This window comes from Rhinoraja longicauda, chromosome 34 (assembly GCF_053455715.1).
Source record: "Rhinoraja longicauda isolate Sanriku21f chromosome 34, sRhiLon1.1, whole genome shotgun sequence".
Lineage (NCBI taxonomy): Eukaryota > Metazoa > Chordata > Chondrichthyes > Rajiformes > Arhynchobatidae > Rhinoraja > Rhinoraja longicauda.
This window is the reverse complement of record NC_135986.1, coordinates 14842834-14856733: the sequence shown is the minus strand read 5'-3', so window position 1 is coordinate 14856733 and position 13900 is coordinate 14842834. Positions and strand designations below refer to the sequence as shown.

The 13900-nt window shown below is 46.8% G+C and overlaps 1 protein-coding gene and 1 pseudogene across 1 annotated transcript in view; one reads left to right on the top strand and one right to left on the bottom strand.

Annotated features, from left to right (window-relative positions):
- Positions 1-9808, bottom strand: part of LOC144609194 (histone H2AX-like) — a 40702-nt gene extending 30894 nt beyond the window's left edge. Inside the window, exon 1 of the mRNA XM_078427614.1 lies at positions 9509-9808. Coding sequence (XP_078283740.1) covers positions 9509-9808 — 300 coding nt within the window. The remainder of the gene's footprint in view (positions 1-9508) is intronic.
- LOC144609196 (histone H2B 7-like) overlaps positions 496-13900 on the top strand; it is a 118235-nt pseudogene continuing 104830 nt past the window's right edge.

Below are 13900 nucleotides of genomic sequence, written 5' to 3'. Positions count from 1 at the left end.
TGTCATCATCAAACTTGGATCCATACACACTGCTTCCTCAAGAGAAGAGTCAAGTGTGGAATTGTCACATAAACTGGCAATGAAGTCTGCAGTGCAACGAAAAGAACAGTCCATAGTAGATCATTGATGCTGAGGTAGGAGAGTAAATAATTGAAAGCCCAGGACTGATCCATGGCTCTGTCTATTAGTTACATTGTTTCAGCCTGAAAAAGACTTGTTCATTCCATCTCTGTCTTCTATGTGGCAACCAGTCTTCAATCCGTGCTGACACACTTCCCCCAACAAAGGGAGCTCTTGGCTTGTGCATTAGCCTTTCATGTGGCACCTTGTCACATGCCATCTGTAAATCTAAGTACTGTACATCATATCTCCATGTTCCCCTCAATCATCTTAGGTTTTTACCTCCAACTGCAGTCTGTTTGTCAAACATGATTTACTGTTGATAAAATCACACAAACAACGTTTGATTATGCTAAGCTTTTAGATCAGCCAACAATGCCTGATCTCATCAAAGGCCTGACTGAAGTCTGTGTAAATAACATGTACCCCACTGCACTCAGTACACTTAGTTACCTCTTCAAACTATTTGATCAAATCAGTGGTGCACCATTTCAATGAAGAAAGCCCTACTGATTATCCTAATGGCCAACTTTGCCTGTGTAAATAAATCCTGTCCCTTTGAACTTTGACCAGTAATTTCCCTTCCACTGATGTAGAACTCACTGCTCAAGGGACCACATTTCCTGTCCTCCAGTCATCTGGGTAATTACTTGTGGCTGGTAAAGATGTAAGAATCTCTGCCAAGGCCGCAGCAATCCACTGTGCATGCGTGTGTGTATGTTGTGGCATGTTGTGATGAGGATATGTGAGTGAGTGTGAACTATATATGTGAGTGAGTGTGAACTAACTAACACACTAACTGTGGTTAATGTCCTCGTCACGGTGAGAGATTTCATTCCTTTGTTCTGTGACCCTGTCTGGTCCTGTGGTTGAGTTTGTGCATCTCTATCACTTAGTCTGAAAGGGTTAAATGCTTTAAATACATGAGGGGATACAGGACTATATTTTGTAGCTTCGTAATTCTTCTTTAGCAGGCTTTCTCTAGTGGGGAAGTGCTAACTGGTAAGAAGAGACAAACCCAGACTGCTGGGCTTAGGCTGCTGTATATTGGAACCAGGACTAATGCCTTTAGAAATCTGTCCTTCCTGTTCTTCCTTTGATGTACCTGGCTATGTAAGAGAGACAATCTCAGACTTGCCGGAAAGGTGCTGACGAACTATAGCATTTTGGGACCATGACTAATGCTTTAAGGAATGTGTATTTTTGATCTTTACAGCATAAAACATCTGGTCCAGTCTTTGTTCTGGGGAGTGGTGGCTCGGAACAGTTAAGTACTTGTGGCGTAATTGATTGATGTACATCCCGACACTCCCGCTGGCTGATCAACCAGTAAAGCTTGTGTTGGTTTACCTAACCCATTGTGTGTTGTCTGTTTTAAGAAGAAGCGAACTTTAACAAGTCTCTCTTCTCTTGGGATTTCATCTGACCCCAGGGTAGCCTTTAGTCTTTGTACCTGAGCCTCCTCGACCAGAACAGATAAAACCCGTATTAAATCCATAACACTCGTAAGTTGTGGACGGGGATTGAGTGAGAACCTCGAGGAACCTGACTGGGGTCCAGCTTGTCCATTTCTGTCAGCTGCAGAGTTCCAGCTCACTCTGGTATTTCAAGCGTGGTGATGCTGTCCTATTGTGGGACTGACACAGTGCCTTTCAATCCGGCAGTGTGTAGAGTCCCAGAGTCAGTGGAGCAGAGCAGTTAAGTTCCTGGCTAAGAAATGCAGGGGCCTGGACTAATGAGGACTGAGTGGAATCAAAAGCAGGTGTCAGTGTGGTGAGCACTGGCCTGTGGTAAAAGCCCATCTGGATCACTGATTCCCTCTGAGGGGTGGGGTGGTCTGGAGGGGAAATCTGTCGTCCTTCCACAGCCTGGCCTCTGTGTGACTCAAGATTCAAGAGATTCAAGATAGCTTTATTTGTCATCCAATATTGGACGAAATTCAGTCACCCACAGTCCAACAATAAAAGCATTAAATAGGCATTAAAATTACACAACCCCAAAAACACACAAAAAAAGAAACATCCATCAAAAAAACATCCATCACAGCGAGTCTCCTCCAGTCCTCTCCTCACTGTGATGGAAGGCCACAATGTCTTTCCCTTCTCCTGCCGTCTTCTCCCGCGGCCAGGTTGTTGTGGTTGGAGGCCGCGCCGGACGGTCCGCAGCGGCCCGAGCCTAAGGCGAGTCGCAGCCGCTCCCGCAGCCTCCGAAGACGGCCGGCTCCGCCGATGATAAGTCCGATCCGGGGAGGGCGAACATGCTGCCGCTGTTGCTGCACGTCGGGGCGGTCGTGGCTCCCGACATTGAAGCCCCCGCCCAGCAGAGAAAAATCCCGCGGCATATTTTAGGCCGCGCCGGAAGGTGAAATGTCCGCGGCCCAAGCCCCGCGATCCGGGGCGGGCGAACACGCTGCCGCTGCTGGAGCTCCCGATGTCGGCATCCACGCAGCCCGAGCCTAAGGCGAGTCGCAGCCGCTCCCGCAGCCTCCGAAGACGGCCGGCTCCGCTGATGGTAAGTCCGATCCGCGGGCTCAGCGAACCAGAGCCCTGGAGGCCGCCAGCTCCAGTAGTTGGGCCGATGGGAGGCCGCAGCAGGAACGGAGACAACACCCAGAAAACAAAGGTCGGGTCTCCGTTCGGAAGGGACACATATTTACAATTTTACAGTTCCCCCCCTCCCCCCCACATACACACACAGTACACAAACACAAAAACACGACATCACAACTACAATTAAGACAAAAAAAACAACAAAAACACAAAGACAAATGGACTGCAGGTAAGCCGCAGCTACCATTTTGGGTATCCCTCCCCACAGCGATGATTCTCACCAGCGACTCCCCCTCCCCCCCCCCCAACTCTGCCTCCCTACCCTGTCAGCGTTATTGGGCATTTGTAGCAGTCTATGATTGGTGGCAGAGAGGACTATGATTCTCGCTTCAGAGCTCCATTCAAAGGTTTAAACTAAAATGTTCATTTTCTCAGTCAAAACTGGCTAATGACATTGCTTGCCTTCCTCATTCCACTTCAGCACAGGGCGATCGGGCAGGTTATTTAATTCGTGTTCTGCTCATTTGCGATTCTGAATCCAACGAATGAAATTCCAGAGCCGCAAAAGCTCCCAAAAAGGGCACCAAAAAAGCCATGTTCAAAGCAGCTCCCAATGGCAGCAAGAAACGCAAGAGATCGAGGCAGGAGAGCTACGCCATCTACATCCACAAAGTGTGAAGCAGGTTCACCCCAACACCAGCATCTCCTCCAAGGTTCAGAAGTAGTATCATGAACTAGTTCGTGAACGATATTTTTGAGCGCATCGTGGGAGAGGCTTAGATAGGGTGGTCAAGAAGGCTTTTGCTTCATTGACCCTCATCAGTCAGGGTATTGAGTACAAAGTTGGGATGTTATGTTACAGTTGTACAAGGCATTGGTGAGGCTGCATTTGGATTATTGTGTTCAGTTTTGGGTACCTTGTTATGGGAAGGATATCATTAAGCTGAAAAGAGTGCAGAGAAGATTTTCACGAATATCAAAGGTCTGTTGATAGTCATGTATACCAATTAATAGACAATAGACAATAGACAATAGACAATAGGTGCAGGAGTAGGCCATTCAGCCCTTCGAGCCAGCACCGCCATTCAATGCGATCATGGCTGATCACTATCAATCAGTACCCCGTTCCTGCCTTCTCCCCATACCCCCTCACTCCGCTATCCTTAAGAGCTCTATCCAGCTCTCTCTTGAAAGCATCCAACGAACTGGCCTCCACTGCCTTCTGAGGCAGAGAATTCCACACCTTCACCACCCTCTGACTGAAAAAGTTCTTCCTCATCTCCGTTCTAAATGGCCTACCCCTTATTCTCAAACTGTGGCCCCTTGTTCTGGACTCCCCCAACATTGGGAACATGTTATCTGCCTCTAATGTGTCCAATCCCCTAATTATCTTATATGTTTCAATAAGATCCCCCCTCATCCTTCTAAATTCCAGTGTATACAAGCCCAATCGCTCCAGCCTTTCAACATACGACAGTCCCGCCATTCCGGGAATTAATCTAGTGAACCTACGCTGCACGCCCTCCATAGCAAGAATATCCTTCCTCAAATTTGGAGACCAAAACTGCACACAGTACTCCAGGTGCGGTCTCACCAGGGCCCGGTACAACTGTAGAAGGACCTCTTTGTTCCTATACTCAACTCCTCGTGTTACGAAGGCCAACATTCCATTGGCTTTCTTCACTGCCTGCTGAACCTGCATGCTTCCTTTCATTGACTGATGCACTAGGACACCCAGATCTCGTTGAACTCCCCCTCCTCCTAACTTGACACCATTCAGATAATAATCTGCCTTTCTATTCTTACTTCCAAAGTGAATAACCTCACACTTATCTACATTAAACTGCATCTGCCATGTATCCGCCCACTCACACAACCTGTCCAGGTCACCCTGCAGCCTTATTGCATCTTCCTCACAATTCACACTACCCCCCAACTTAGTATCATCTGCAAATTTGCTAATGGTACTTTTAATCCCTTCGTCTAAGTCATTAATGTATATCGTAAATAGCTGGGGTCCCAGCACCGAACCTTGCGGTACCCCACTGGTCACTGCCTGCCATTCCGAAAGGGACCCATTTATCCCCACTCTTTGCTTTCTGTCTGTTAACCAATTTTCTATCCATGTCAGTACCCTACCCCCAATACCATGTGCCCTAATTTTGCCCACTAATCTCCTATGTGGGACCTTGTCGAAGGCTTTCTGAAAGTCGAGGTACACCAAATCCACTGACTCTCCCTTGTCAATTTTCCTAGTTACATCCTCAAAAAATTCCAGTAGATTTGTCAAGCATGATTTCCCCTTCGTAAATCCATGCTGACTCGGAACGATCCCGTTACTGCTATCCAAATGCTCAGCAATTTCGTCTTTTATAATTGACTCCAGCATTTTCCCCACCACTGATGTCAGACTAACTGGTACAGTGAAACTCGAACATACTCGAATATATTGCCAAGACTACAGAGCCTTATCCATAGGGAGAGGCTGCGTAAGCGAGAACTTTATTCTTCATTCTGGAGGCTGAGGGTTGATCTTACAAAGGTGTATAAGACCATGAGCGGAATAGATTGCGTGAAAGCAGTTTTTTACACAGGGAAGGGGAATCAAGAACCAGAGGACATGGTTTAAGGTGCGTGGGATGAGATTTAATAGAAACCTGATGGGCATCTTTTTCATGTAGAGGGTGGTGGGTATATGGAGCAAGCTGCCAGAGGATGTCATTGAGGCAAGTACTATAACAAGACATCTGGACAGGTACACCAATAGAAAAGGCTTAGAGGGAGCTGGTGAAGCACAGGCAGGTGGACGAATATAGATGAGCTATCATGGTCAACAGCGGCAAGTTGGACTGAAGGGCCTGTTCCCGTGTTGGATGATTCTGACTAAGTGGTTGATCATCACATCCTGGGACAGTGTTCTGTGTTGTTGGTGCTGATGCAGCACAGAGAAACATAGAAAATAGGTGCAGGACTAGCCCATCGGCCCTTCGAGCCAGCATGGCCATTCAATATGATCATGGCTGATCATCCGAAATCAGCACCCCATTTCTGCTTTTTCCCCATATCCCTTGATTCTGTTAGCCCTAAGAGCAAAATCTAACTCTCTCTTGAAAACATCCAGTGAATTGGCCTCCATTGCCTTCTGTGGCAGAGAATTCTACAGATGGGTGTTAACTCTCCACTCTTTGTGTGAAAATGTCCCACATAGGAGATTAGTGGGCAAAATTAGGGCACATGGTATTGGGTGGGGGCAGGGTACTGACATGGATAGAAAATTGGTTGGCAGACAGAAAGCAAAGAGTGGGGATAAATGGGTCCCTTTCGGAATGGCAGGCAGTGACCAGTGGGGTACCGCAAGGTTCGGTGCTGGGACCCCAGCTATTTACGATATACATTAATGACTTAGACGAAGGGATTAAAAGTACCATTAGCAAATTTGCAGATGATACTAAGCTGGGGGTAGTGTGAATTGTGAGGAAGATGCAATAAGGCTGCAGGGTGACTTGGACAGGTTGTGTGAGTGGGCAGATACATGGCAGATGCAGTTTAATGTAGATAAGTGTGAGGTTATTCACTTTGGAAGTAAGAATAGAAAGGCAGATTATTATCTGAATGGTGTCAAGTTAGGAGGAGGGGGAGTTCAACGAGATCTGGGTGTCCTAGTGCATCAGTCAATGAAAGGAAGCATGCAGGTACAGCAGGCAGTGAAGAAAGCCAATGGAATGTTGGCCTTCATAACAAGAGGAGTTGAGTATAGGAGCAAAGAGGTCCTTCTACAGTTGTACCGGGCCCTGGTGAGACCGCACCTGGAGTACTGTGTGCAGTTTTGGTCTCCAAATTTGAGGAAGGATATTCTTGCTTTGGAGGGCGTGCAGCGTAGGTTCACTAGGTTAATTCCAGGAATGGCGGGACTGTCGTATGTTGAAAGGCTGGAGCGATTGGGCTTGTATACACTGGAATTTAGAAGGATGAGGGGGGATCTTATTGAAACATATAAGATAATTAGGGGATTGGACACATTAGAGGCAGGAAACATGTTCCCAATGTTGGGGGAGTCCAGAACAAGGGGCCACAGTTTAAGAATAAGGGGTAGGCCATTTAGAACGGAGATGAGGAAGAACTTTTTCAGTCAGAGAATGGTGAAGGTGTGGAATTCTCTGCCTCAGAAGGCAGTGGAGGCCAGTTCGTTGGATGCTTTCAAGAGAGAGCTGGATAGAGCTCTTAAGGATAGCGGAGTGAGGGGGTATGGGGAGAAGGCAGGAACGGGGTACTGATTGAGAGTGATCAGCCATGATCGCATTGAATGGCGGTGCTGGCTCAAAGGGCTGAATGGCCTACTCCTGCACCTATTGTCTATTGTCTATTGTCTATCTCAGTCTTAAATGGCCCACCCCTTATTCTTAAACTCTGACACTTGATTCTGGACTCCCCCAAGATGGGGAACATTTTTTCTGCATCGAGCCTGTCCAAAGAATTTTATACTTTTCCATAAGATCCCTTCTCATCCTAAATTCCAGTGAATACAAGCCCGGTTGACATATTCTTTCTTCATTATGTCAGTCCCGCCATCCCAGGAATTAACCTACGCTGCACTCCCTCAATAGCAAGAATGTCCTTCCTCAAATTAGGAGACCAATACTCCAGGTGTGGTCTCACCAGGGCGCTGTACAACTGCAGTAGGATGTCCTTGCTTCTAAACTCAAATCCTTTCACAATGAAGGCCTGCAGCACATGCCTGCTGCTGTGCGGGGAGCTGGCCAAGCACGCCATGTTGGAAGGGAACAAAGGCAGTGACCAAATACACCAGCTCCAAGTAAGGATCCACACAAGCTGAAAAAGTAAACCACAATCACAACGGCTCTTTTAAGAGCCTCTTAAAGTCTTACTGAAAGAGGTGCAGCACTATTTCAACATGGAGTTGCAGCAAAATTGCCGAGTTTTGTTCCGACATGGGTTTCTAGCTGTTAATGTCTTTTAAATTTTGCGGTTCTTTCTCCTCACTGTCCCGGTGTTACTGCTATGTTCCCATCCTCTGAACTGGCACAGAAACGTTATCTTATTCCCTCTCAGCTTGTCTGTGTCTTCAAATATTTCACCCAAAAATGTTAAATATCGAACAGATTAATGTGAACACAATACAGTATTTGCATTTTGCTGCTGTTGATGTGGTTTAATTGCTGTGGTGTATGTGATGTATTAACTGCAGTCCCCTGTGTTGTAAGTGCCCTGAATCTCACTTCTTATCGACATCACAAGTTCTCGGTCCTTTCACTGAAACAACTTTTACATTTCAGTCTCAGATTTGACCCCAGTGTGTGAACAGTGACCTGTCCAAAACCTAATGCCCTTTGCACAAAAACCCAACCTTCATTATGTTCTGTGAATCACATTTGTTCCGAATCGTTATCATTTGAAATGAATGGGAGGTTAATTCCCAGAATCTCGTATCAGAGAATTAATTCATTCGCTGTCTGTATTGTAAATGTATTGGGATCAGGTAAAGGGTGAAGGGGGGAAACCACATTCACACATTTATAATGTATCTGTCTTAGAGATTATTGTTAAAAAACCTGTTCTTCTTTTGAATGCAAGGGGAAATGTATAATTAATAGCATGACCAATAACACCATTGATGTACATAAAGATATTGGGGTCCCAGTACATCACTCCCTGAAAATGGCAACACGTAGAAAGAGCAGTAAAGAAAGCATATGGTATGTTTGGCTTCATTATTCAGGGCATTAGGAGTCAGGGGTCATAGTGCAGCTTTGTAGGACTTTGCTTCGGCCACATTTGGAGTATTGCGTGCAGTTCTGGTTGCCCCATTACAGGAAGAGTTTGGTTGGTTTGGAAAGTGTGCAGAGGAGGTTTATTGCAATAATGCCTGGATTACGGGGTATTAGCTACAGGGAGCAGTTGGACAAACTTGGATTGTTTTCTCCAGAACGCCAGAGTTTGAAGGAAGACGTTATAATAGTGTATAAAATTGTGAGAGGTAAAGATGAAATAGACAGTAAGACCCTTTTATTCACAGGTAAAAAATGGGAAAAACTAGAGGCCATAGCTTTTAGTTGAGATGGGATGAGTTTAATGATGGTATGAAGGGCAAGTTATTTTAAAATTATTTACACAGAGTGTAGTGAGTACTGGGAATGCACTGCTGGGGGTGGTGGAGTAGGCAGATGGGACAGTGGCAATTGAGAGACTTCTGGACAGTCACGTTGAAGTGCAGGGGATGGAGTGATATAGATTATGTGCAGGCAGATAAAAATTGGTCTTGGAGTCATGTTTGTCACAGACATTGTGGAGCGAAGGGCCTGTTCCTGTGCTGTCCTACATGGGCGAGCTTTTCAAACTTCAGCTCATTTTGGGGACTGACGACTATGTTTTGGTGTTGCTATTATTGCCACTTGTTCATTGGAGAATTACACCACTCTCTGATTGGACTGTTCCTCTCACCAATGAGATTAGATGCTTCACCACCATTCATCCAGGAAGTACAAAGGCGAGGGAGAGAGAATCTCCTTATTTTTAGCAAAATGTCTGATGATGTGGGGAAGCGGGATTGGGAAAGCTTCCGGTCTGATACAGACCACTTAGTGTGCGAATAAATGATGGTTGAAATCAAGGCAGCAAAGGTTATTCTGCAGGATTTAGAGCAAGATGGGTGAATGGCGACTCATCTCCAGCAGATACACAAGCTGTTTGCACTGAATGGAAATCCCTGCACCCTCCAAAGCCAGTGCTCAGCCCTTCCACAGACAATGTGGGTGGCTCTGAAAAGAGCCTTTGGGTCATTAGATTGATGGTTCACTGATTTACTTGCTCTTGGGCAGCACCCCGCCCTGAGCGATGGTCACCCCTCCCAGCAGCTTGTTGAGCTCCTCGTCGTTGCGGACGGCCAGCTGCAGGTGTCTGGGGATGATGCGGGTCTTGTTGTCCCGGGCCGCGTTGCCAACCAGCTCGAGGATTTCAGCCGTCAGATACTCGAACACAGCTCCAGCACCAACACGCTCATCATAGTTGCCCTTTCTCAGGAGCCTGTGAACACGGCCCACCGGGAACTGCAGTCCGGCCTGGGATGAGCGCGATTTAGGCTTGGCCTTGGCTTTGCTGCCGGTTTTCCCTCGTCCAGTCATTTCCACAAACTTCGGCGCACAGAGAATGAGGACATCTTCTCGCATTCGCTCTTGTGGCATCTCGAGGAATAAAGTCGGCCTCTTACAATTGATGGTACAGCATTCAATGTCAATGGTCACATACAATAGAGTCAGAGTTATACAGTGTGGAAACAGTCCCACCTGCCTGTGTTTGGACCATATTCCTCTAAACCAGTCCTATTCATGTACATGTCTAAATATTTCTTAAACAATGCAATAGTATCTGGCTCAACTACCTCCTCCAGCAGCTCGATCCATACACTCACCACCCTTTGTGTGAAATAGCCCAATCAGACAGCTGCATCAATGTCCAATGATCAGACAGCAACAAGGGATGTGCAGAAAATAACCCTTGTTCCCCAAAAGGGCCTGAAATTTGAAAAACTCAATAAAGTGAAAACTATTCAAGCAATAGTCTAAAAATCTCCATTGTAAATCTGTTATGAACACGGATTCCCCACATTCCCAGTCACTCGATCCTGACCCACTTACAGTACACACTGAATGTGGATTAATTCCACAGAGAGATGCTTTTGGTTTAGGTTTATTATTGTCACATATACCAAAGGACAGTGAGAAGCTTTGTTTTGCTTGCTATCCAAAAGGATCAGAAATCGAGATAAGAAAACATTTCTTCACACAGAGAGTGGTGAGTCTGTGGAATTCTCTGCCACAGAAGGTAGTTGAGGCCAGTTCATTGGCTATATTTAAGAGGGAGTTAGATATGGCCCTTGTGGCTAAAGGGATCAGGGGGTATGGAGAGAAGGCAGGTACTGGTTACTGAGCTGGATGATCAGCCATGATCATATTGAATGGCGGTGCAGGCTCGAAGGGCCGAATGGCCTACTCCTGCACCTATTTTCTATGTTTCTATACCATACAATGAGACAATCAGTTCAAACTCGTACAATAGATAGAGCAAAGGGGAAGACACAGAGTGCAGAATAAACCTGTTAGCATTTTAGCACATTGGTTCCTTTGACATTGTCCTCAATGGGATAGGGGAGAATCGGACAGTGCCCTAGCTTATTGAATAACCGTTCAGAAAACTGCTAATGAAGGGGAGAATTCTGTTTCCATGTCTGGTGCAGCAGCTTTCGAGCTTCTGTTGGACTAGAGCACGGCAAAGGAGGAATGATTTGGGTGGGATGTCTTTGATTATTTTCCCCATTTTCGAGGCAGAGTGAACTGTAGATGGAGTTAATGGTGGGAGGTCTGGTGTATGTAGTCTGGTGCAGCGTCCGGGCGGTAGGTTTAAAAACCGAGCGCAGGGCTTTGTTTTCACAGAGACTCAGGAGCGGTTGGAGTGGCTGGTACAGCGTCCAGTTGGAGGTTTAATAACGTTCCATCACACCTCAAAAGAAGTGGTCTGGAGGAAGCCGCTGATTGGTGGAAGCGGACTAGAGGAAGGAGCTGATTGGGAGTAACCCCAGGTTTGAGTTAAGGGTTCAGTGAGTTAAGTGTTCAGTGAGTTAAGGGTTCAGTGAGTTAAGGGTTCAGTGAGTTAAGGGTTCAGTGAGTTAAGGGTTCAGTGAGTTAAGGGTTCAGTGAGTTAAGGGTTCAGTGAGTTAAGGGTTCAGTGAGTTAAGGGTTCAGTGAGTTAAGGGTTCCGTGTGTTAAGGGTTCAGTGAGGTAAGGGTTCAGTGTGTTAAGGGTTCAGTGAGGGAAGTGTTCAGTGAGTTAAGGGTTCAGTGAGGTAAGGGTTCAGTGAGTAAAGGGTTCAGTGCGGTAAGGGTTCAGTGAGTTAACGGTTCAGTGAGTTAACGGTTCAGTGAGGTAAGGGTTCAGTGAGGTAAGGGTTCAGTGAGTTAAGGGTTCAGTGAGGTAAGGGTTCAGTGAGTTAAGGATACAGTGCTTTTTAGTAAAGGTACATTTTAAAGGATTAAGATTTTTTAAGTGGGAGTGAGTTGATTTAATTTGGGGGTAAGACATGGCAGTTGAGATCGGCCCCGTGGATTGTTCATCCTGCAACATGTGGGAAATCAGGGATATTGTCGGTGTCCCTGATGACTACGTGTGCAGGAAGTGTGTCCAGCTGCAGCTCCTGGCAGACCGCATTGAACGGTTGGAGCTGCGGTTGGATTCATACTGGAGCATCCACGATGCTGAGAAGGTCGTGGATAGCACGTACAGTGAGTTGACCACACCGTAGGTAAAAGATAAGCGGACAGAAAGGAAACGAGTGGCCACTAGCTAGCGTAGCAGTAGGCAGGTAGTGCAGGAGTCCCCTGCGGTCATCTCCCTCCTAAACAGATATACCATGTTGGATACTGTTGGGGGAGATGGCTCATCAGGGGAAGGCAGCAGCAGCCAAGTTCATGGCACCGTGGGTGGCTCTGCGGCAAAAGAGGGGAGGAAAAAGAGTGGAAGGGCTATAGTAATAGGGGATTCAATTGTAAGGGGAATAGATAGGCGTTTCTGCGGCCGCAAACGAGACTCCAGGATGGTATGTTGCCTCCCTGGTGCAAGGGTCAGGGATGTCTCTGAGCGGCTGCAGAACATTCTGGAGGGGGAGGGCGAGCAGAGAGTTGTTGTGATGCACATTGGCACCAACGATATAGGTATAAAGCGGAATGAGGTCCAACAAGGTGAATTTAGGGAGGGGGGGGGGGGGGGGGGAGCAGGAAACACCAGGCAAGTCACAACCACCTGTCACAGGAAAATGTATCGGAAAGAACTGCAGGATTAAATCGCAGATAGATATTTCTCAATACGAAATGTCACCCATTCCTTCTCTCCAGAGCAGGCGATACTGGGCCTCCTATTGGGAAATCAGGAAGAGCAAGTGACTGAAGAGTTAGTGGGGAGCCTTTACCATAATATTATCCGGTAAAAGATAACAAGTAAATAAATCATATTTCAGACATGCAGTGAGCTGTTGATACCACAACTGGAGTCTGTGTCAGGTGTTGGACTGTTTAAAAATACAGGGCCGCTCATGCAAGAAAGAGAGGAATCCGAATCCAGGGAGGAGCCAGCGCTGCCGTCGCAGCTGCGGCTTGCCTGCAGTCCGTCTGTCTTTTGTGTTTTTTGTTGTTTTTGTCTCAATTGTAGTGTTAATATGATGTAGTGTTGTATGTTATGTTTTGGGGGGGGGGTGGGAGGGAACGGGAACTGTAACTGTAACATTCTCTCTCCAGAACGGAGACGCGACCTTTGTTCTGAGGTCATCCTATTCGGCCCCCCCCCCCCCCCCCCCACTCCATCAAATTGATAACAGGCAGTCTTGGAAGCCTATCCTGCCTAGTCAAACCGCATGTCAAAAACCTCGGCATGATATTTGACTCTGCATTAAAATTTGATAAGCAAGTCAACGCTGTGGTAAAAGCCAGCTTCTTCCAACTTCGAACCATAGCTAAAATCAAACCTTTCCTCAAATTCGACGACACAGAAAAAATCATTCACGCTTTCATTTCCTCCCGCCTAGACTACTGCAACTCCCTATACACTGGGATCAGCCAATCTTCCCTGTCCCGCCTGCAACTGGTCCAAAACGCCGCAGCGAGACTCCTGACGGGTACCCGTAAAAGGGACCACATCACCCCGATTCTGGCCTCTCTCCACTGGCTCCCTGTACGGTACAGAATCAACTTCAAGCTCCTCCTATTCACGTATAAAGCCATAAATGGACACTCCCCCCCCTACATCAAAAATCTTCTAACCCCCCTCTCTAACTCCAGGTCCCTCAGATCGGCCGACTTGGGGCTATTCACTATCCCACGGTCTAGGCTTAAACTCAGGGGTGACCGCGCTTTTGCGGTTGCAGCTCCTAGACTGTGGAACAGCATCCCTCTCCCGATCAGAACTGCCCCCTCCATCGACTCCTTTAAGTCCAGGCTCAAAACATATTTCTACTCCCTAGCGTTTGAGGCTCATTGAGGAGGCGCTGTGAACTGTTTGCATGCTACTGTATGTTTTCATTTTTTTTTCTTTCTATTGGAACCTAATCAAATGTACAGCACTTTGGTCAACGTGGGTTGTTTTTAAATGTGCTATACAAATAAAATTGACTTGACTTGACTTGACTTGTATCGTGTCTCCGTTCCCGTTGCGGCCTACCACCGGCCATGC